Genomic DNA, 25,438 nt, shown 5'->3' with positions numbered 1-25,438 from the left:
TTTTGAATATGGTACTGAGTGTCTGAAACTCCATTGGCACCAGTTACTGCTCAAATAGCATGGCAAGATAGTACACTATTCATTATAGTTTACCAGCTCTAACCATATTGATAGTGGCTCATCCTGTTTCCAACTAAATGGGGTGACGGTGGGAATTTGTGTAAATGATTCCACAACTATTTTAATGCAAATGACATATGTCACACTTCAGGGCAACTGCACCTGTATTTCCCCTTCAGAGTCCAGTAAGGGTACCCACTCTTGGTTTCCATGTTCTCAGCAGTCACTTTTTGGCTTGAGACTCACATCTTTCTCCCTCGCAAATGGGGTTTTTCCAGGCTGCTCAATTCCCATCCGACACTGCGAGTTCCCCAGCAAGTCAGACTGCTTAAGCTTTGCTTTCTCCTCAGAGGCTATAAACGGTGTAATTGCCACAGTTAGAAGTTATCACATAGTCCTTTCTAAGCAAGCACATATATTAAGGTGAAAGCATTACAGAAAACAACATTAAAAACAATAAAAGAACCTACGCACATGCTAATGAGCTTACCAAAGATCATCCCCAACTCCAACTAGGCTTCTGGCAGGTGATCAGTCTTTCAAGCCCCACCAAGGGGCTTGTCTGTGGTTACAAATTCATAACAGTTGTGAACTCAGAACAAGCACGCCTGTGAACCTGTGAGTTCCTCCTTTATACAGTTTGGACCTTTGATCTAGGGACCCTAAGAACCAGTAATCAGGAGACAATCATCTTCTCTTCAGGGTATAGCTACAAAGGCCTCGGTTTTTGCCTGATTAGAGGCAAGAGGTGCACAGATTTGCATTCACCTTCCCCTAGATATTTCCCAGAAATATTGTATTGTCCCAAAAGTTCATTCTTGTCTGCCACATTGTTCAATATAGTCCTTTGATCATCCAGGCCCACATAATAATAACTTTTGTGTATAATATGGTGGACTCCAAAGATACTTGACTTAATTTAATAAGATCTCCCAAAGATATTTCAGGAAATGGCTCTCTGTCACAACATATGCACGAGAGGGTTTCTCTTGTGTTCCTCACATGGTATACTGTATATTTTGCAAGACCTGTGAATGCATGTGATAGCCCAACAGTGTGCGCAAAGCACAACCCTAAAAAGAACAGTGCACGAGCCTTACTATAAAGCAGGAGAAGGAGGTCATTGTTATATCCATGTTGGCACTATTGCTAGCACTGTAAATGAAGGATGGGGAGGGTAGGGATGAATGCGTACTGAGCCCACAGTCCTTTATAGTTTCTGCAGAAACCTTGTCTGTCTTTTGGACATGTTTTCCCAAATTCTGACTGTATGCTGACCCCAAACCATAACTTTGTGGCTCTAAATGTCTGAGGAAGCCCTGACATCTTTCATGCCAAGAAGTCAGAATGGATGATGATAGTGGTAATTGACAGAGGTAACTGACAGTGAGATTTTTATAAGAGCTGGAGGTGGCTTTGGTTCCTTTACCTTTCATAGAAAGATAGTACTAAATTCTTTATCCCAGGGCTTTTTCCATCCATCCTCTTGCTCTTTCACCTCCACCACATATCTCCTTTCCTACAAGAGACCAGGGAATTTTCAAGTTGATAGAGCATACACAATTACAAATGTCAGATATATTTGAAGAAAAGTGTCTTGGAGCTTGTGCTCAAGAGAGTGACGATATGTTTAAATTCTGAGGAAGAGACTTGGGTTTCTGTATGTTGTAGATGAGGGGTTCCCAAACTGTGTACACATACCCCTGAGGGTATTAATGTGAGACATTTCTGAGGTGGTACATGGGAGAAATGATGTAATGGTGGATTTTATTTATTTATTGCATTTTAATAATGGGCTACTCAGATGAAGCTTTAAAAGTCTGTGGGAAAATTTGTTTTATAAAATATAGTAGTTAATTTACTTCAAGATGCACCAATGAGAACACAGATACACAGAGATACTGATGAACAGAGCCCTTGCCTCCAATCACTGTACAGTTTGGGTTCAGTTGCCTAGCAACTGTTCAGTCTAACTGAGCTCAGAACTTCGGGTGTTTTTGGAGGGGTTGTATATGTCGCACTATAACTATATCCGTATGTAACAATTAAATATGGACAGATGGCTAAAGACTGGTAGTGTTAAGAAGCACACAGAGTATCAGTGATGAGAAGGGTAGGGGTTACACGGGCAGCTAGTAGATCTGGAAGGGGGTACACAATAAGTAAACGTTTTTGAGAGCCTTTGTTTTAGACCAAACAGATTCATTCAGAGATGGAAGTATGAAATAAAGAAGGCTATTTTAACAGCAAACATGTTTGTTTTGCTGGATGATGGGCAGATAACTGCTTTAATTTAATTACATTCTGAAGCAGTAAACCATTTTTTGCATAGATCTGCTATCTAATATTTTAAAAACCCACATCCTCTCAGTATGGAAACTTTCTTCATAGGGAACAGTATGCTCTAAAACTATTCATGAGTGTGTGGTGCTGATTGCACAGCACTTACATTCCTCAAGCCTGAGAAGTTATGTGCTTGCACTTCATAAAAGGTCTCAAATTATACATAGCCAATTGAAAACCCAGGGAAACTTCTGTGAAGTTACTATGGATTATAAAAGCATAATTAAATACAGATTCTGGCCCTAAGTGTTTTGTCTTCTTGAGAAACTGAAGTTAAAATAATCCATGTAGTTTGAGAGCATCCTTACAAAATCAGTCTCTCAAGAAAAAATCCACTATGGATTATTTGGTATTGTTTGAATTTTTTTAATATTGCAGCAATTTTATTTTAAAGAAAAGGAATAGTTAGAAGATGAGCAGACAGACATTTACAAAAAACAAATATTGGAAAAACATTCTTCATGCTACATTCTACAGATCCATTACAATAGTGCTTGAGAGTGCTTGCAGCTTGGGGACAGAACCAGACCTAACAGCAGGGGAATGCCCTGTCCTCTGTAGTTCTCTTTAGGGTTGTTGTTTTTTTTACCTGCACCCATAGCATCAGGAGGCTCCACAAATCCTCCCTACTGCAGAGTTTTTCTGAGGGAAATTCCAAACTTAATTTTAAATTCTTCGAGTGCTTGCTCACATCCATTCCATGCTAGGGGGGTGTGTGTGGCTCCAAAGGGCACTGGAGCCGGTCCTATGGATACCACTTGGGGGGGGAAGAAATCTCTGGCAACTGTGCATGCTGCATACACACATCTAGCATGGAATGAACATGAGCAACGCATCTCAAAGAACAGCAGTTACGAAAGATAAGTAACTTTTTTTTTTAGACTAATAATTTGACTCCATAATGTGTCAGTCTAATTCCCAGCCAGGTTCCCAGGGCTATATTTAGTTTTGTGGGAGTTTGTCCCCTTTACTTCACTTTTTCCCTTCTGAGGCATTTGCAGTGGCTGGTGCCTTTATAGGTTTGAAGGAGAGAGCTAGGCTGAGAAAAGCCAGAGGCAAAAGGAAAGGTATGTGTTCCCCCTCCCCATTCCTCCAACCTCAGCCTTATTGAGTGATTTGTTGGGAAGCTTGCATGGCTCTGTGGGCAGAATGCAGTTTCCCTCATAGTCCAACCAGGTGGACTCACCTCAGCCCCCTTTTCTTTTGCTGGGGAAAATGAAATTCAGGAATGTAAGACAAAATATCAGTAAAAGTTCTTGACAGCAAAATAAGAACGGCCATGCTGAGTCCGACCGCTGGTCTGTCTAGCCCAGTATCCTGTCTTGTGACAGTGGCCAATGCCAGATGCTTCAGAGGGAATAAACAGAACAGGCAATTATCAAGTGATTCATCTGTCATCCAGGCCCAGCTGCTGCCCGTCAGAAGCTAGGGATACCCAGAGCAGTTACATTCCTGGCCATCTTGGCTAATAGCCATTGATGGACCTATTCTCCAGGAACTTATCTAATTCTTCTTTAAACCCAGTTCTACTTTTGGTCTTCATAACATCCACTGGGAACTATTTCCACAGGTTGACCGTATATAGTATGAAGAACTACTTCCTTGTGTTTGTTTTAAACCTGTTGCCTATTAATTTCATTAGGTTATCCCTGGTTCTTGTGTTATGTGAAGGAGTAAATAACGCTTCCTTTTTCACTTTCTCCACACCATTCATGATTTTATGGACCTCTATCATATCCTCCCTTTAGTTGTCTCTTTTCCAAGCTGAAAAATCTGTTCCATACCCCTAATCATTTTTGTTGCCCTTCTCTGTACCTTTTCTAATTCTAATATATTTTTTTTGAGTTGGGATGAGCAAAACTGCATGCAGTATTCAAGGTGTAGGTGTACATTATTAAATCTTATTAGATCTCGTCTTTCAAGTGAAATAGTGAAGCACTACCCCTTGAGACATCTTAAAACTAGTCTGGAAAAAGTATTTGAAAATATATTGTAGAAAATAATCCTGCCCTGGGAGGGGGGATAGATTTAGCATAGCTAATAAGTCTCTCCCATCTTTAATTACTATGATTCTGATAGTCCTTTTTTAAAAGGACTATCTTCAGCTGGGGTACCTTCTTGTAAGGAAATTGGATTTTGTGGTTATGGCTCTAAAATGTCTGTGACTGCCGTTGCAACTGTCCGTATTTCTGCTAATTAGTAGTTGTGTTGTGAGCATGCTAAAGAAGAATTGAAGCCAAAAAACGAGCACTGGGATTTAGAGTGCTTTAGTGTCAATTGTCTGTCACTGGATCATATCATTTTTGCACACTGCATTATGAGAGGCAGCTTATAACTTTTTAAGGGATGAAAATTCTGAAACACACACATTGGTTTTCAGTTAATAAGATAACTGGTCAAAAACAGGTTGTTGGTGGTTTTGGTTTTGGTTTTTTTTAAATCATTGTACTGTATATAGAGGCATTGGAGGCATGATGCCAAGTGCCCTGAAAGGAGCGGATTTAGAGTAATAATTAACTACTGGTTCAATAGGAATTATGAGATCACAAAACAAATTACTGTTATTAAGGAAAGTATTTGTTCTCACACCAACCAGTCATCGTATTTCACTGTCTAACTCGATCTAGCCCTGTGTGTTTAAAAAAAAAAAGCTGATATAAACGAGTTATATTTTCCATAGAATATTGTGTGTGCATGTTTCTGTGATTTACCTCTTATTTCAGTTTAGCTGTCCCTAAAATGACACTAATTCATGTGATTCCTGCAATAAACAACCAAAACTACATAACATCTGTGTGTCTTGCTACTTTATAAAAGGTAGTGAATGTATGCTGCACTCAGAACGAAGGTGAGCAATGAGAGAAAATCACTGGAAGGAACTGAGCCAGTCATTGTATAGCTGACTATAGTTTGCATGCAGCAGTCCTAATAGTTCTTATTTAGTAAAATGGCATTTGTTTGTTTTTCCTACACTTTGAAAAGGAAAAGGGAGGAAAAAAACAAAATGGCTTGGCTTTGAGGTCACAGCCATGAAGTAGCCATTTGAGTACGGCGTAAAGGTGATCTGTAGATACAGTACTTAATCCCACAGCTAGTTGTTTCTTATTATGTACTGAATACCACAAATAGGAAGACTAAGAAGGCTATTCAGCATGTAAGAAAAAAATGTTTTACCTTATTCATTTCAGACACTGCACAATTCTCTAAAGTAGTTCTCAATCATAGAACCCCACTAGAGCATGGTTGCAACCAATCCATGTAAGGAGTCAAGTGAATGGCATTTGTTTTTAAATGATGTGGTGTAGTTTTGGAACACCTTTCAGTAGATTTAGGTAATATAATCTTTGGGGTATAGAGAAATAAAATTTTTGCAAAAACTGTGCCATATGTTTAAAAAAACTACTTCTCTTACCTGGACTCCCATCCTTTGTCCCCAATAGGTCAGCTTCGTGCTCTAACAGGTTGGCTGGGAAATCACCCTAGAGGGTACCCAAAATGTGGAGCAGGTGTGGGAAAAGGCATGGTTTTTAATACTACTTAGGCCACGTCTACACAACAAACTTTGGATGACGCAAATTACTTCAGCGTAAAGGTGCCACAGTTAGTATATCACTCATGAGCATTCATACTTGTCTCCTTGCATCAGTGCTGCACGTACTTATCAGGAGTGCTTGTGTGGATGCTCAGTGCGGTGCACCATACGTAGGTATCCCAGTGTACAAATAACCACCGTCTGGCGCACTGTTTTGTGGCAATGCATGGTGGGGCAGAAATGAGTTGTGCAGGGGTGACTGGGAGCCTGGGGTCAAGTTCCCATCATGCAGGTTTCTCCATCCCATAGTGCCATCCATATCCCATAATTTTCACACTTCTTTTTAAAATCCCACAAGCCCGTACGGCACTTCACGCTGTCTATCTCTGACAGAAGTATGGAGTCCACACAGCTCTGTGCTACTGTCATGAGCATTGCAAACACAGGACAAACAATTCTCTGGTATTTGTAGAGTGGCAGGAAGAACTGCAGCAGAAGGGGACATGACCGTTTCATGCAAGCCAGATTTCTTCTGGACCATAGAAATGAGCAATGACTGGTGGGGTCACATCTTAATGCAGTTCAGGGAAAACGAGAAATAGCTGCAGAACTTTCAGACGCACAAGGCCACGTTCCTGGATCTGTATGCCAAGTTTGCCCAGCCATCTAATGCAGGACCACCAGAATGAGAACTGAGCAGACAGTTGAGAAGTGAGTGCTGCTCGTTCTGTGGAACTTGCAACTCTGGGTTGCTAATGGTCAGTGGGAAATCATTGTGGAGTTGGAAAATCCACCCTGGCAGCAATTGTCATGCAAAATATGGAGGGCCATTAATGGTCTTCTGCTATGCAGGACTGTGACTCTCGGTAATGTGCAGGATATAGTGGATAGATTTGCAGCAATGGGGTTCCCGAACTGTGGTAGGGTGATAGACAGCATGCATGTTCCTATTTTGGCACCAGCCCATTTTCCCACAGAGCACTTCCACTGAAAGGGCTACTTTTCTGTGATTATGAAAGTGTTGCTGGATCTCTGGTGACACTTCACCCACAGCTTTGAGAACACAGGACTGTTCAGGAAGCTACAAGAGGGGACATTCTTTCCTGAACAGTGGATTACCATTAGCAACGTTGAAATGCCAATAGTGATCTTGGGGGACCCAGCCTACTCCTGTCTCATAAAGCTGAACACCAGCCACCTCTCCAGCATCAAGGAAAGATTTAAGTACTAGCTCAGGAGGTTCCAAATGACAGTTGAATGTGCTTTTGGTCATTTGCAGAGATGCTGGTAATAGCGCTGTTTACTCAAAGACTGGATCTCAGTGAGAAAAATATCCCAGTGGTTATAGCAGCTTGTTGTGCCCTGCATAATAGCTCTGGGGCAAAGGGAGAGAAGTTGCTGCTGGGGTGGAGGGCATGGAGGAGGAGTGGCTGCCAGTTGACTTTGAACATCCAGACACAAGTGCAATTAGAAGAGCTCAATGCAGAGCTATGCTACTGAGGGAGGTCTTAAAAGAGCAATTTAACAGTCAACCTCAGTAATATGTTTTGTTGGATTGTGCTCTACCTGGCCCTGAAGTTTTGGGGTCTGTTAGGGATTGTATGGTGCTTGGTGTACTTTTTATGAATATAACACTGTTAATACCCCTATTAATTTTGTGGTGCTTGCTGTGCATTTATAATTATTACACTCTCACGGATCCTATGAGTTCTCTCGCCTTGTACAATAACAGGTGGTGGATGCTTTCAGTAGTGCTAGGCATTCTGCAGCATATGTTGCAAAGTAATAAAGATGAATTATTTAGGAAAAAAAGTGCTATAAAAATGACAAAACTTCTGAAATACATTAACAAAATACCACTTAAAGGGAAAGAACATTCATGTCCATTTCAGTTCATTTTGGCTATATATACAGCAGCCATGGCTCTCCTAGGTCTGTGTAAGTGAATCTGTGGTTCTCCTTACTGTCACCCAGCATGGAGTGCAAGGCTATGGATGTGGCTTCTGATGCCATGTGGAATGTCAGGAGTATAGGGAGCTGCTGAAATGTAGTTCTCCATCCGCTGCAAATGGAGGCGAGCCTGTGATTGTTGAACTTGTAGGTCAGTGAGAATCTTCAGCATTTGTTTGCTGACAGAGAAGCCCCATTGTGTCCTGGTGCATCTCCCTCTCTGAATCCTGCACCTTTCTCCTGTCTGTTCTTTCCCTCTCCATATTGTCTGCAGTATTCAACCGCCCAGCCTTCTCTTCATGGTCTGATACAGCAAGACAATGCTGCATCTCACCGAACATATTCCCCCATGTCCTCTTCTTTCTCCTCCTTATCAGAATCGGGTGTTCCAGGGGTGGTGGGGGGGACCCTCAAGGCTGCAATGGCAGCCGCTACAGAAAACAGCATCATTGTCAATGTAGTCACAATGGAAAGCAAAAGTTAAGTTTCAGATCTCCCGTCCTGTGCTCCTCTGAAATTTTAAACAAATAACATGCTTATTGACACTTGTGCCTGTGCACAGCATCACTCTCCAGCCCCAGCCATGGCGAGTGTGGCCCACCAGGGACGAGTGGCTGGGGAGAGTGAGGAGGGAATTGTTTGGTTGCATGAAATAATAAAATTTCAGACCCTGATTCCATGGACATCACAATGACACTGAGCACTGGAACTGTTTTGCACAGGCAGTGGTAATTGTAGCTGATACCTTGCTCCAGAGAGTAACAAAGCTGCTGCTGGCATCCCAGGGCTGTGTCACTAGCCTGTTTACTGCCATGGTGCCTGCCAAAGTCGTTGCAGGCAGGCGTGGGCAAAAGTCCTGCTGCAGAGGAAGAAATAAGGCTGCCATCCCTAGAAACCTTCGGGAGAGGATTGTAGAGCATCTCCATGAAAGTTTCATTTGAGGCCTTTTGGGAGGAGTCAGTGGACATCCCTGTGTACGTAAACTGCTCAGCATGGCCTCTTTCAGCTAATTCTACAGGGAATGAAAAGCGGATAACAACACTTCCTCTTTCTGTTGTACTGCTACCTCTTCTAGTATGAGTAAAGTAATGAAAAGTCAGTACCTCTGTCATCCTGTTGGGCTGGACATCATCTGTACACTTAAACATGGTAATACAAAATGCAATCACACACTTACGTGAGGACCCTTCCCCTACATTGAGCTCGCCCATGCTCGCCTGCTGGAATTGACTGGACTGTGGTGGAGTCTCAAACAGGTCCTGGCTCACAGCATAGCTGGACCTCCTGCTCACATATCCCCTATCCTTCTCCCTCCTGATCCTTGCTTTTCATGACAGAGGCACGTGACTTGGGCTCCTCAGAGGTATCCACAGTGGTGTGTGGGGTAGTGGCAGGATCTTCACCAAGTATAATATGCAGCCCTTTGTAGAAGAGGCAGGACTGCAGCATGGCACCAGATCAAGTATTGGCCTCCCTGGCCTCCTGGTATGTCAGCCTCCATTCCTTTGCTTTCGCATGGCACAGCTTCTGATCCCTGTCATACCCCTTCTCCTGCTTTCCCCATGCAATCTGCTGGTAGATTTCCATGTTTCTACAGGTAGTCTGTAGCTGTGCCTGCACAGTACAGTGTCTTCTCCCCACAGGCCCAGGAGATCCAATAACTTCTGTCTACTCCAGGTGGGAGTATGTCTGGAGCATGCAGCTGGCATGGTTGGTTGGGCAGGTGCACACAACAAGAGAGAGCTACAAAGTGTACTTGCTAAGCTAGGCAATCGGGAAAAGGCTTTTCAAAAGTATGCTGGATTTTTAAAGTGGTGGGGAACCCTTTCTGGTCTCCATGAACCCTGGGCAATGGACTTCACAATTGTGAGCAGAGCTGTCAGTGTCGGGCATTATGGGATAGCCGCTGGAGGACTGTTAGGGTCATCATAGGTCACGTGGAGTTTGCAGTCGCACTGCATCGCCCACAGTACATCAGCAATGGTTCAGAATTGTTCAGGAGGTGTTACTGTGTCACTGTAACAGGATGCTTTCGTTGGTGGGAGACAAATTTCAGTGCCTTAGGTTGTAAAGCGCCTATGGGTGGTGGGGATGCGGCAGCACCCCCGGCTTGAAATGGTTTCCATCATGTAAAGGGTTTACAGTTTTGTTCAATGGCTTTCAGTACCCTCACTATAAAAATTGTTCCAATGCCACTGTGGGTGCCTCCTTTCTTCAGCATAGAACTCTACACTTAATGCATTATTTGAAAATACTTGCAAGTCATTTTTAGATTAAAAAGAAATAAACCAAAAATTAATTGTTGCTTTTTGCAGATAGAGGGGTTAAGGAGCAATTTCCTGCAAGGACTGAAGATCAGAAATCAAAGAGCAAGGTTCTTCAGAAGATTAACTGCATATGTTGAACTGACAAAACAGTCATTAGTAAACCTACTGGATTTTGTACTCAAATCCCAGATTTGACTGGATTTCGGAATACATTGTATATCCACATACTAAAACAATGTTGGTTTTTCAAGACTAGCCTCTAGTAAATTGCCAGGTTCATATTGGATCTGTTTTTGCTATCTAAATCAAGCAGTGGCTGGAGCAGGTATCGTGTGTGTATGTGTGTGGTTAGCCCTTAGTAGTTTTTTGGTGGAAAATTGTGACTGGTGCGTTTAGTTCTTTATACTGTGTAATGGTTGCTTAATTGTTCTTTGATGTAAGGGTGGCTTTCATATATCCAACAGAAGGGTGTACAGTAGGGTAGCTTTTTACATGTACACAAAGTGGATTGTGAGCTGCTGGGTGCACTGTAAAGCACTTAGAACGTTAGAGTGCTGTAAATAATAATAAGTCTTTCAACTGTTTCACATTAATATTTCTGTAGTTCCAGCATCTCCTCTTTATTGCTGTGTCTTAGATCAGGGCTTCTCCTTTGGAAGGAGTGTGTGACGAGGTCAGTGGTTTCCATTCCCCTCCTTCCCTCACTATCAACCTTGCTCTTCTAGTTCAGCCTCAAGTCTCTTGTTCTCCTTCCATAGGGTGTTTTTCTCACCAACCTTTTTAAGTGCTGGGAAATTACATAGTGGTAAAATCTGTAGTAGAATGTTGTTAAATCCTCCATGTGTTTTAACATTGCATCAGCTGCTTGTGGTTAAACCAACAGTTTTTGTCCATTCTGATGGAAATCTTGTTTTATGCTGTGTGATCATACGTTTATGTTTATCATTGCAGACAGTGCCATAGGGTGCTGTGTATGATTCAGAACCCAGCCTCAGTGCTGTTACAGACCTAACCATAGAAAGGCAAATAGTTACCATTTACCAGATAACTTGCTTTCAACAGCGTAGACTTCCATCCTGCCAGACTTCACAAGATATTGTCTCACCACTTTAGTTGGGGAAATACAGTAGTGTTTCGGACTTGAAGGACTCAAGTTGGAGAAGCAGGAGGGAACCCTAGAGAAAAAGAAAATCCTGGATGGAGATTGGTTATAATCTTGCCTGTCAGAGGAACATAGAAGTCTGTACATTCTCAATCAAGTCATAGAATGCAAATCAGCTAAGAGAGTGTGAAGACCTCTTACCACTTGATCATTTTAGCTCATTCAGAAGTTCCCCTACTAAGCTGACATATCTCTGTTTTCTGACTGCTGTTTTTGAGCTATGGTGATCCGCTGGCTCAATCATTTGGTGGTGACGGTTTCCAAAGTAGCAGACTGCTTTTTCAAGTACAGCTGAGCCTGGGTTTTCTGTGTTTCATAGTCTCTGTGCAGATGTATGGAGAACCCCACAGCTTCTCCAATCCCTTCCAACAGAAGGAGAAAAATGCCAGGAATTGAACTTGTTCTCTTGTGTCTGGGAATACAGAGCACTATCATGCCAATTCAGGGCCCCGCTCCAGTCACTTATCACTAAGGCTGTGCATTTATCTTGGGGGTCACGGAAGTCATAGATTCCATGACTGCTGCAGCTGCTGGTGCTGGCTCAGGGGCTGCCCGAGCTGGCCAGCAGGAGCAGTTTGGGTGTTTGGGAGGGGGGCACTTACCTAGGGGTGGGGGGTTCCCCAGCTCCCACGGTCTTGCAGCTCCTAGGTGGCAAAGGGGCCAGGAGGGAGCTCCGTGCTGCATGCTGCTTGTGCCTGCAGGCCCCGCCCCCTCAGTTCCCATTGGCTGTGGTTCCCAGCCAGTGGGAGCTGCAGCAGAGCTGGCACTTGTGGTGGGAGCAGCCCACCGAGCCCTGCCAACCTTCCCCCCCAGCACCAGCAGGGGTCCTGGGCCATGCTGCTTCCCCTCCTCCCCCCCGCCCCCACCACCAGCAGGATCCCCTGGGCCACCTCCCTCAGAACTCACAGCAGCCCTGGACTGCCCCGCGCCCAGCACTCGCAGCCCCCTGCCCAAGTTTTAGTCATGGGTATTTTTAGTAAAAGTCATGGACAGGTCACAGGCTGTGAATTTTTGTTTACTGCCCGTGACCTGTGACTAAAACATAGCCTTACTTATAACTTCTTCATCAGTGCAAAGTGGATCCTAAAGCTAGACAATCTGACCCTAGAGAATCTCTCCCCATGTAAGGAGATGTTACATTGGCTCTAAGCTACCCCTGTGTAGTTAAAGTGACTTGGAAAAGAGGATCTGGCTAGGACACAGCCCCTTTGGGTCATTGTCAGCTAGCACAGATTAAAGCAGTCTTCAAGCTGCTCCAGTTTTTATTGGTAATGGGCCTGCTGGTGCAGAGTGGCCCCTATGTCGGAAAGCAAAAAGGGAGTCTTTGTCCTTGTGTTCTTGTAGCTGTCCTGAATGCTCCTCAGTCAGAGCTAAGGATCTGGTCCATTGCCTACTGAGACTACAGAACTATCAAATGTTTCCCTTTTAAAAAATAAACTCTAAAGATTACATTGTCATCTGCATTTTAAAATGGCTAGTTAAGGCCAGACACTTTTTTAAAATCTTTTTTTTTTTAATACACCATGGTACAGTATTCTCAGAAGGGGATAAATATGTTGCATAATATTATGAAACTTCGTGGGACTTGGATGCAGATTATAAAGTAGACAAATATATAGATCCTTATCTAAACCTATTTTATTTTTTTAAACTACTTGTCAATAAATACTTTTGTTATGAATCACACGTTAATTTTTTTCTGCAGGAACCTGCTCAGTTATGGCTGTGGAATCTTCAGCAACTCAGTTGTTAAAGATTTTATCGGACGTGATCCTTACTTTCACGCAAAAGCAATATATACATTTTAAGTTTGTTTTTCAGGTATCTTTATGTCCGAAAGATGGGTTCCTTAGTTTAAATTTGAAAAGTACATATATTTTAATTGAGGCAAAATGCCACAAGTGTTTTAAATGCTTTATACAGCTGTCTACAGTATGCCTTGATTTAGTTTAGGTTTACTAGAAAATATACTTTAGAGAACAAACCTGCTTTGGCCAAAGGGAGGGACTATCTGGCTTCAAAGGATTTTCCTGGTTCTAATTTCTGTTGTCGTAATTCTGTAAATTCTCAATATAATAACATGAACAGTCGTCCTAGAGAATTCTCATGTAGACAGTTTGCTGTTTTAAAAAAAACATAATCAGAAAATCACACAATGTTACAAATGCTATTCATTTAAAGCAGCAAATACGTTCTTGAGGTGTTTTGCTTTGAATCACTGTGTGTTTTAAGGTCCAACAAAAGCCTTGTAACCCAACAAGACAGTGGGTCAACAACTTTATTTGATTCACACATCCTTTAAATCAGTGGTCTTTTTCATTTTTAAGGGTGTCATGGTCTTGTCTTCCTGAATAACAAGTTATTTTTTTTTTCCTCTTGAAAACTTTTCTAGTGGGCTAGTTGATACAATATCAAGAAATAGGCTTACATTTCTCTGTGTTCAAAAAAGAAATAAAGCCAAACTACCTGAAACCATTTAAAACAAAATATGCAGGGCAGGGGTAAGTGAGTATTGATGGTATTGAATTCCACTTCAAAGAAATTAAAGGTAATTTGTCTGGGGGTAAATAATGAAACAAAGTTATTTTAGAGAACGGAGAAGCCTGGAAAGCAGTATTTTTTTTTTCAGTGACTATCCCAGAATTATGCAGTTATCTGTCACAGTTCCAGTTTTTTTGCCACTGTGGACAATAAATCTATTACCTGTAGATTTATTGCACTTCCAGGAGCAGCGTGGGGCCGGGGCAGGCAGGGCGCCTGCCTTATCCCTGCTGTGCCGCCGGACTTTTAGCAGCCAGAGATTATGATAGACTGTCAGAGATTCCAGGATCGACCAGTTGATCGTGATCTACCAGTTGGTGACCACTGGACTAGATGATCATGATGGTCCCTTCTGACCTTAGTCTGAGTCTGTATGTGAGAAACATTTTAACACCTCCTTCCTTACCGCCTGTAGCTTTGTTTATGTGTTGTGCTGGATTGTGCAAAAAAGCAATGATGCATTTTTGCTGACTTGTTAGTTCAAAGCAACAATAGTTTCCTCCAGCAGTAGTAAACATAAACTGTCCCTAATTTTACAGTTCCTAGAATCAGATTTTCCCCCCTTCTCTTCCTGCTTCTTTTAGTGGGCAGTTTGCTGTAGTGAAAAAATGTCGTGAGAAGAGTACTGGTCTACAGTATGCTGCAAAATTCATCAAGAAACGGAGAACAAAATCCAGCCGACGGGGCGTGAGTAGAGAAGACATTGAGCGAGAAGTTAACATACTGAAAGAGATTCAGCACCCCAATGTGATCACACTGCATGATGTTTATGAAAACAAAACAGATGTTATTCTTATTCTGGAACTGTAAGTAGCTCTTGAGGGCCTTGGGGCATGGTGGAGATTGTCTTTGTGTTTGGGAAGTAGGGGCTTTCCTTCAGAGTGGTAACGACTTAATGAACTTCCTGTATAAATGCAGGCGAGTCTTGGTGTTTTGAGAGCTCTTTATTCCAGGTTAGACTTGCAACTCATAGTAGTTCATTTTTGGTGAAATAGCTTGCCCAAAATCCAGAGGTAGAATCACAGTTCAATAGATCCAGTGTAGGTCTTTCTACTTGCTACTTTAGTCACTATGATTATGGTGATATCCAAAGGTAACATTCAGCTACATATCTCCAGTTAGATACATAGATTTTAAGAACCAAATTAGATGGTGATTTGATTCATAATTATTATAGTGGGCCAATTTTTTTCTGCATTATATTGGTGTAAATTCAGAGTAACACTACTGGACACATTTTTACATCTGTATAACTAAACAGGATTTACCCAATGTATGTTGCTATTCTGCAATGTTGAAACTCAATCTGAGCTTTTATATTCCTGCATTTGTCTTTCATATGCTTCTTACCTTGCATGCAAGGCTAGTATTAATGGGTGGGATGGGGGCAAAATGCATTTGTAAGAAATGGTTTTGGATAGTTCCTTTCCGTTCTTAAAATTCCCTCGCAGGTTTTAGAGGATAAACACAGAGACCACTTTTAAGGGAAGGCCCCAAAAGTGCTTTTCGGCAGCGGCAAGCACATTCTTTGTACACTTTTGATGGCCTGTGGTGCTGCAGGATTGGTCAGACTCAGTTTACCAGAATCACCATTTACTCAGAACAAGAAGCCAGAACTGGGACAAGTGAAGCTCTAGGTCACACCCATGAAGCACAGCATAGCACTAGTATTTATTTGTGTGTGTGTTTTGAGCACTTCTTGCTTTACTGAAGCATTAGAGAATGGGGGGGTTCTAGCCAAAATTCAGTTTCATGCTAAGTATTATTAAAAACAAGGCATTATTTAACGTTGATCAGTATGACAAACAGGTTTAATTGCAGGCCTGTACACCAATGCTCCACTTACGTTTCAAAGGCGTAAAGGCTGAAATTTAGGTTATCCCAGGAGAAATAGTCGTGAAAACTCTAGCAACCACTCACAATTTGAAACTGGCACCAGAATCTTGGCCGGGGTTCTGTTTTGTCACTATGTTGGTTTTTCTTTTCCTTTTGTGCTGATTGTGTTTCTCTGCTTACTAGTTTTGTACACTTAAAACTGTCCCCTTCCCTTCTTTTATAGTTTTATACTTTAGGACACTGTGTGTGTACCAGGGATCTCAAACTCAAATGACCACGAGGGCCACATGAGGACTAGTACATTGGCCCGAAGGCCGCACCACTGATCACCCCACTGCCCTGGCCCCGCCCCCACTCCACCCCTTCTGTGAGGCCCCGCCTCTTCCCACCCCTTCCCTGCAACCATTCCCACCCCTTCCCCTGAAATCCCCAACCCAACTCCGCCCCTCCCTGCCCCCCAGGGGGTTCAGGAGAGGTGCGGGGTGCGTCAGGGGGCTCAGGGCAGGGGGTTAGGGCGCAGGAGGGGTGCGTCAGGGGGTCAGGGTGCAGGAGGGGTGTGGGGTGCAGCAGGGGGCTCAGGGCAGGGGGTTCGGCTGCAGGAGGGGTTCAGGGGGCGGGTCCAGCCTGGTGCGCACCGGGGGCAGGGCAGGGCAGGCTCCCCCCTTCCTGCCCTGCCCCTGTGCTGCTCTGGGAAGCTGCCGGGACCTGGGGGAGGGGGCACAGGGGTCTGTGTGTTGCCCTGGCCGCTCCTCCAGGTACCTCCCCCGAAGCTCCCATTGGCCAGTACCTCTCCCGAAGCTCCCAATGGCTGTAGTTCCCCGTTCCCGGCCAATGGGAGCTTTGCGGGAGGTACCTGGAGGAGCGGCCAGGGCAACACACAGACCCCTGTTCCCCCGCTCCCCAGGTCCCGGCCGCTTCCCGGAGCGGCGGGGTCGGGCAGGCAGGCAGGGAGCCTGCCCTGCCCCCGGTGTGCGCTGGGCCGGAGCCGCTCTTGGTAAATGCTGGGGGGGCCGTGGGGAGCTGGTGGGCCACAGAAAATAACCCTGCAGGCCACATGCGGCCTACGCACCACGTGTTTGAGACCCCGGTGTATACAATGCTTTTTTTTCCCCCCTTTTAACCTACACACAAATTAACAATAGGGATTTAGGAAGGAAGCAAAGTTAGAGAAGAGGAGAATTCCCACGGATATTTCTTGTGATTTTATACATACTATAAATCCTAGTAAACTTGTTGAAACGTATCTACAGCTGTCCTACATATGATTGTTTACCATGCCTCTACTTATCTGTCTGGTATTTATCATCTTAGCTGCTTTAATTTGTGCTCCCTGTCTACACTGCATTGATAATAATTAAGGAGGAGAAGAGTGAAAAAATGTAAGCTCTTCGTTTCTACAAATATTTTGCATGATAAAACTTCTTGAAGATTTATAATTAGCATTGGAAGACCTACCAATCCGTCCCTTCTTCCAGACCCCTTAAATGCTGCATCAATGCAGAGTTAATGTACTGTGACTTATTTTTTCTGACTTGTTATTTCCAGGGATGTCATTTATCACGTCCTCTAGCTATTTTAACATCGGAGTTGTGACACAAAATTCAATCCCAAGGATTTTCAAAGGGTGTCTCCTGCAGCTCTAGTCCCATGGGGCTGGCTGGGCTTGGCTCCCCGCTGTGGGCATTGGGACCTGCCTGGTGCATGGGCTCACAGCGCTGCTCAGATTTGGCCCAGCCACCCGTCCATGATAGTGGAGAGCCAGCCAGGCCAAATTTGAATGAGTGATGCTGCAACCCCATGCATCAGGGTGCAACACCATTCTCATAAATTTGGCCCCCAATCCCCCATCAGGGGGCCTGGGCCAAAACTGAGCAGCACTGCAACCCCGTACACCAGGTCACCAAGTCAGCCCTGTGGAACAGGAGCCACCACTACAGGCTAAGTGCAGGATGGACTCTGTTACCTCCCCTCCAGGGTCTTCTCCTCTCTAGGTGCTCTCAACCCCCTCCCTAGCCCATTTATTGGGCCATGACAGGCCATCAATATGTACAAATGAGTCCTGAGCCCTGAAAGGTTGGGAACTAGTGCTTTGTGCATGGAAATAGTGCTACGTGGTGCCAAGGATAAAAGTCATACTGGAGTATAAATGTGTCCAGTATTCCATTGAGCAGTGTTAATTGATGCTAAAGTCCTCTTCTCACATGTCTGAGCAACATGTTTAACAAAAGGACTTTAGCATTAACTAAGGCCACTCACTTCCATATCATTATACTTTATACTCTTTGGAATTTATGACAACTTTGATTCCTCCCCTGAGTAATTGCTAAGCTCTACTCAACATAAATAGTTTGACAGACTCATTTGTTTACACTCGGAGTTTAAATGTCCAACCTGCTAGTGCAAGACCGAAGGCTTGCAAATGTGTATGCAAAATCTAGTTTGTTTTGCTTCTCTCAATTCCTAGGATATTTTCAGTGTGGAGTCATTTGTTTTTTGTATGTAGTAGCTAGCCGTTACAAGTCCTTATTTTATTAATAGGATTATAACAGACTGTATAAGGGCTCAAAATTCACTATTGCTTTTGTTTATAGTTTAATTTTTTATATTAATACACTTAAGTAATGTTTCAGAAAACTCATGTAATTACATAAAAATTTAACATTAGATCTAGAAAGATAATTTTTCTATCTATATAATATATATGTAATATAACCTTCATTATCCTTAAAATTACCTTCTTCCATATTTTGATCTCATTCAGCCTTGTCGTCTAAGCAGGGTGAGGTCAGATCAGTACTTGCATTGCAAGCCTCTGAGCAAAACCTAGGTGAGGGAGGAGATAATGGGGGTGGTGGGCTTGCTGGGAGCGCTCTTACTTCTTAGGAAAAAAACTATTGACCACTCAGAAGAATGTTATAAGACTGATAGTGTTGGACTCGGGGAACTAGCCAGCCCTCAACTTAGTTAATTATATTTTGCTTACATAGAAAGCCCCTTATTGTTTCAATCGGGAAAGTTTTTTCACTTTCCTCCTTAGAAATTACTATTTGGCCTTGCTGGTTCAGAAAGCTGTCTGACATTGAATTCATTTTAATATCACAAAGTACATATAATTATGTAATTACAGGAATAAAACGGAGAAGATAAAGTGATAGTAATCCCTTTAATAATTGAATATAGCAATTGCTGTGAGAGCAAGCTTTAGTAATTAGCCATATCTCGAAGATATTGTGAAAAACAATTTATAATGTAAATAGATGGAATTTTTTAATGTCATGCTGGAAAGACTTTTAAATGCAGCATAATTCCAGTTAGTCGAAAATCCTAGTTATCAAAATCCATATTGTGTACCTGTGATGGGATGAACCCCCATCACCTGCAGAAGAGGGGGGGGGGGAACCCAATTAGAGAGATGCTCTACCTGTGGGGTGATTGACTGCTTCATTCCTGGCCAGAAAGGGTAGAGGTAGATGATGAGCCATTAGACACCCTGGGTTTGTAAAGCTCCTGAGGGAACTCCATTGTGGGGAGAGACTGCAGAGAAGGCAGGACTCTCCTGCAAAGAGAAAATGACAGGGAGCAAGACAGGCTTTTGTGAGGGAAGTTCTGGAGAAGGAGATAAGCTCTTGTGGGAGAAGTCCTGCGGGAGAACTGACGGCAAAGTTGGTATTTCATTGGATACTTGGTACCCTGGAAAGGGACAAGACTGGAGAAGTGTCCTGGGCAGAGGACTAAGTCACAGAAGACAAAGGTTAAGTCAGTGCAGCATAACAGAAGCAGCTAAAGAGAGCGCTGGAGGTGCGGATCAGTTTAGTGCCAACTCTAAAAGCGCTCTGACTGTGAGTAGAGGCAGTTTATAGTCCCACATGTAGCCCTATATTAATAACGTGACTGTTTATCTGAACACCCAGTTGTCTGAAAGATTTGGATAAACGGGAGTGTACTCTTGTATGTAAGTGCATCTTTAATGTTTTGATATTCCTATTCTTAGGGACATACTCCTTTAACATTGTTTATGCTTAAACAACTAGTCCAGTAACAAAACTGAAACTTGCCTTCTGTCCTGTCTCTATCCATCCTGAGGTAGCTTTTACCCATTATTAGGCAGTTTGACTATGTTTTCTCTCTGCATATAAATTCACCTTCCAGAAATCATTGAGTCAACAGTGTGCCCTTGTTGCCAACAAGGCCAGTGGCATTTTGGGTTGTATAAGTAGGGGCATTGCCAGCAGATCGAGGGACGTGATCATTCCCCTCTATTTGACATTGGTGAGGCCTCATCTGGAGTACTGTGTCCAATTTTGGGCCCCACACTACAAGAAGGATGTGAAAAAATTGGAAAGCGTCCAGCAGAGGGCAACAAAAATTATTAGAGGACTGGAACGTGTACATGACTTATGAGGAGAGGCTGAGGGAACTGGGATTGTTTAGTCTGCGGAAGAGAAGAATGAGGGGGGGATTTGAAAGCTGCTTTCAACTACCTTAAAGGGGGTTCCAAAGAGGATGGATCTAGACTGTTCTCAGGGGTAGCAGATGACAGAACAAGGAGTAATGGTCTAAAGTTGAAGTGGGGGAGGTTTAGGTTGGATATTAGAAAAAACTTTTTCACTAGGAATGTAGTGAAGCACTGGAATGCGTTACCTAGGGAGGTGGTGGAATCTCCTTCTTTAGAGGTTTTTAAGGTCAGGCTTGACAAAGGTCAGGCCTGGGATGACAGTTGGGGATTGTCCTGCTTTGAGCAGGGGTTTGGACTAGATGACCTCCTGAGGTCCCTTCCAACCCTGATATTCTATGATTCTTTTCATTTTACACCAATATTCAGCTATTGCTGTGGGATGAGCCAGAATACTGTATATCCGGTGTAATCTTACAAAAACTATTTAATGTCTGTATTGACACCGTAAAGTTACGTCTAATGGCAACATTTTTTAAAGTGATCTTCTGTTTTTACTTTTCACACAGATAACTCCTGAATCAAAAAAGAAGCCACAAAACACTGCCCATAACTTCTGCAGAGTTTTTTGTTTAGCTGCAATCTCTTAGTAGCTGAAACACTAATTCAAATTAGTCAGCAAATATTGCCTCGTCACTGCACTTCAGCAAATCAGTATTTCTGATTTGTATTCTTTATGTAACTTGAGTATCCACTGGAGGCATGTCAGTACAGACATCTTTTTAGTTGCTGTCAATAACTGTTAACATGCATTCTCAAGGAGGCCTTTCTGATGCCTGTTAACTTTGATTTTCACCTCTTGGTTCACCAAATGGATTGCAATATTGCATGCAAACTCCTTTAGAAATAGGATGTACCCTTTTAAAATAATTCTTGTGCTCTGTTCATCAGCTATTTCTTTAACATGGCCAATAGACTACAGAGGGGCTAATTCCAGCATTCCATCCTCTCATTACAGTTGTATATTAGCCAAAGATTAAATAAAATCTATATATTCATGATAGTGCTATATTTTCTCGAGAGAAATATATGGGCATTGTCCTCCCAAAACCTTGTTTTGAACATACATTTCTGTCAGCCTTGGATAGACTATTCTTGATTTTCATATCATGAAGCTGACCTGGATAAAAATTCCAAGATAGTATTGCAGAAACCTTCTGAAGCAAATGTTTTTCAGTACCAGATTTAGTTCTTATTCACTAATAGGGGTGCTGGAACAATTTTTATAGTGTGGGTGCTGAGAGCCATTGAACCAAACTGTAAATCATGTATATAATGGAAACCACTTCAAGCCAAGGGGTGCTGCAGTTCCAGCACCTATGTTCACCAACATCAGAAATCTGTTCGAGGATCTTCCAATCTGCGATATTTCATTTCATTCTGTCATCCTGTTCAATTTTTTTAACCTTTTGGATCAGTTTTCATGATTGACTGCAAACGTTTTCTCAAGTTTTCTCAACAGTATTACAATTTCTGGTCTCTGGCCCGTCATCCATTAATCTTACAAGAAATACCTGTGTTTGACTCATGAACTGAAACTATCCTCCTCCTCTTCTAATCTAATGTTAACTGCCTGCCGTTCTTTCCCTGTCACTCTGGTAGCTAAGCTAGTTTCTGCTCACAGTTTTGTGTCCAGTTCTCTTCCTCCCCAGCCGCTGCACCTCACTTGCTAGTTTCTGTTGTTCCTTAGTAGAACTTGGCTACTTCCAGCAACTCTGGATGTTAAGAGGATAGGATAGCTCCAGGCTCTGCAAAATGCAGAAAACACAGCAGAAGAATGGTTATGCTCTGTCACAAGCACATTCTGCTGCTACTGCTACCTGGACACCTCTCCACTGACCTTGGATCCATCACTGCGTTTCTCGGTGCCTCTGTTTTCCTTCCCACACTATCTGATTTCTCCATTCAGATTGGAAGCTCTTTGGGGGCAAGGACTCTTTCACTGCAATGTTAGGGATAAAATAATGCATTCCTACCTCTTTTCCTGCAGAAATGTTTTGCCCTCTGATGTTGGGGAGAACATCTCTGAGGTGGTTTCCAAGTAAAAAATATTAAGTTAGCCCCAACATGTTTTTATAGCAAATTTCAAACTTGAATAGGATGAAATGAAAAATCTGAAGTATGAACATTTATTTTAAAGATGAGAGAGAGAAATAATTTCTTATGGTGGGGAATAAGATGACTTCAGACATTTTAGCGACAGCTACTTTTTTACATATACGTGCACTTCTGATTTCATATAAAACTCTTCCTCTTGAACAGAGAGAAAGTTGTCACCTTCTTACCATTATTTCAGTTACTTATCCTAAAAAGTGGAGGATCAAAAATGCAATGTTCAGGAATGCTGATGATTTCAGTAACTGCTTACTTGAGTTAGCAGTCTCAACTAGTAGTGGACCCGTTATATTCCTGTTTCATCTTACTAATCATGAGAGGTAAGGAATTAGCTTACAGCCAGCAGCCTGAAGTTCACCTAGCTCATCCAGTTCTTCAGACTCTCTGAAACTTCATGGTACTGGTCTTGTCTTGGCCTTAGATGAAGCTTAAAAAAAAAGTCATGGTGGCTGTAACTGTCGGCTGCCTTTAATTGTTTCACCATGAGGTTTTTATTAAGGCAGAGAGTGCTCTTGAGTGGCTTTGTATCTAATTTTGAAAGAATGAAAATGGTAGTGATGAACTCTCCCCTTAGAACTCTTGCATACCTATTATGAGTTAATGTTTGTAGGTTATTGAAGCATCTGGAATTGTTGACCAGCATTTATGTTCGCACAACTGATACGAGGGAGTGTGACGACAGCCATTGGTAACACCAATGTGCAGTTTAGGTGTGTTTTTTGGGACCTGGGCTGTTTGGTGGTGTAAGTAGTTGCTGTTAAGTAACAACCTTATTAGTTGGAGTGTGTGTATGTGTGTAAATAAATATTTGTAGGACACAAATAGTCAAGCTCGCTTAATCGCTTTTGGAAGCTGAACACAAGAATAGGGACCAGTTCTACTTTATAATGGAATTGCTGTGTTACTTAACAAAAACAATGAATTCCCGTGTTTCTTCAAAATGTTGTTTAAACTGTAACCTTTTTACTTTCTGTCCATCATTAATCTCTGTTTCATCAAAGGAAGGGGCTTTTTGTCTTGACAACAGCACAGCGCAAGAAGGTTGCTCTGAAATAGTCAGTGTAGGAATCTAGAAGGTACAGTAAAGCAGAGGTCGAGATATTTTGTCATAGTGTTGGGATGAAGATTTCCATTCTAAAACGAAACAAGGAGTTACCTGAGACTTCTCCAACTATGGACAGCCTAGAAGAAACATTTTTGCTATCAGACAGGCCGAGGGAACAAGCTAAGGAAATCTGTTGGGTCAGAACTCCTTTTCTAACACTGGCGTATCCCCAGATTGGTACGATTCCAGAAAAATTATGAAATTGAGTCTCCTGAAAAAATGCCCCAACCAGCTTAAGAATGTTTTCTAACTTTTCTGATTCACTCCCCATTTCCAATTCTAAGCAGCTTTGATTGTTTTTAAACCTATTGGGCTTAAAATTAAAGTTTCTTCAAATACGTTTATTTTTCATCATACCATAAATCCTCAGATGATCCTTTTAATTATAAGAAAAGGAGTACTTGTGGCACCTTAGAGACGAGCAAATTTATTAGAGCATAAGCTTTCGTGAGCTACAGCTCACTTCATCGGATATCCAGTGAAGTGAGCTGTAGCTCATGAAAGCTTATGCTCTAATAAATTTGTTCGTCTCTAAGGTGCCACAAGTACTCCTTTTCTTTTTGCGAATACAGACTAACACGGCTGCTACTCTGAAACCTTTTAATTATGTAATTCATTTTGGAGTATGAGCAGCATGGCACATGGCTTAGACATTAGGAGTTGATGCCACTAGTTTTGAAAGTTAATTGGTTCCAAGCTCCATGTTTAGGATCCATAATGATATCCTGTGGGAGCTGGTGATTAGTCCCATATCATAGTTAAGGAGGCCTGATAACTTGTAAAAACATTATCCATAGTTATTTGTTCTCCGGAGATGCAATACAATTCCTTTCCCACAGGGAGAACCTGCCTGATGTAAACACACCTGTACAATTCACTTTTAATATTCTGTTGGAAGGTCAGGCAATGCTTGTACCAATAAATGTTTATAGAAATATCTTTTGTAATAGCCCAGTTATTGTTAACTAATTTTATTCACACAAATTGTGGGAAAACCCAAAGGAAGAAGTAGATGTTGACTTTGCTATGAACATGTGAAAATGGTTGCACAAAACATTCTAGAATGCAGGGTTAATATAAAAATGGTTTGGTGCTTGGATATAATATAATACAAAACACTGCATTACAGGAATTCATAGAAATATATAACTGCACCTAATGTGTTCTGCTTTCATAATATGCTCTGCATATTCTTGTATTATGTGTAAACTGAAAGGTTTTATGTAGGAATGAAGAAAAGTATAGTGCTTCAAGGAAAGTCATTGTGTTAGGGTGACTATAAAGGTGAGAAGATTTTGTAGTTTATTTTAACAGTAATGGAAATTAGATGTGACTTGAATTTAATTTAGTTACCCTGTTAATCTGAATTGTCATTGTGTAGAGTCTGTGGATAGCAGTCACACACATTCTGCTAATTGGAGTTGTTAGCGTACAAATGAGCAACTCTGAATTTATCCAGTAACTTCAATCAGCAGCTAGGAAAAAAGAGAAAATGAGCAGAGAATATATTGCAGGCATTGTGTAAATACTGTATACAGAACTCTGAGAGTCTGTATAAAAAGACCAAAATACAGTGCCTGATAAATTATCTGTACTACCTTCAGGAAGCAGTTTATATCCAGTCACTGGTTACTGTCACGCTGCTGAGCTCTAGCTTCATGAACCTCTGTGGATACTTACAGCAATTCTTCTTACTTACAGGTGAACTAAAAATAAAATCTTAAAATTCCATCTGCTTGAGTAAAATGTGCTGAACGGTCCAGGTTAGTGAGGCTAATAGGGACATTAATCACATTGCAACGTCAAAGCAAACCCTTTTTATTTACCTTTCAGTTCTCCTAAGTCACGTCAACTGGCTTCAGCTCAACATGGTGCATGCTAGGGCATCGTAATGAAGCTAAAACTAACCAGCTTGATTTGTAAGGAATCTGAAAGAGGAAGTGGGGAGGTCAGTTTTAGGTGATGGTGTGCTGTGTTGCCCTCCGACTGCTGACTTCATTGTGACTACTCACGTGCTTGAAGTTAAGCACGTACATAAGTGCTTTACTGGGTTGGGGCCGCGTGCTGAAGAATT

The 25,438-nt window shown here is 42.2% G+C and overlaps 1 protein-coding gene across 3 annotated transcripts in view; it reads left to right on the top strand.

Moving 5' to 3' along the window:
- DAPK1 (death associated protein kinase 1) overlaps nucleotides 1–25,438 on the top strand; it is a 125,193-nt gene that overhangs the window by 39,135 nt on the left and 60,620 nt on the right. For all 3 annotated transcript variants that reach the window (XM_077817494.1, XM_077817493.1, XM_077817495.1), the window contains exon 3: nucleotides 14,440–14,661. In XM_077817494.1, coding sequence (XP_077673620.1) covers nucleotides 14,440–14,661 — 222 coding nt within the window. The remainder of the gene's footprint in view (nucleotides 1–14,439; nucleotides 14,662–25,438) is intronic.

This window comes from Eretmochelys imbricata, chromosome 5, assembly GCF_965152235.1.
Source record: "Eretmochelys imbricata isolate rEreImb1 chromosome 5, rEreImb1.hap1, whole genome shotgun sequence".
NCBI lineage: Eukaryota > Metazoa > Chordata > Testudines > Cheloniidae > Eretmochelys > Eretmochelys imbricata.
This window is presented reverse-complemented; position numbering and strand designations above follow the sequence as displayed.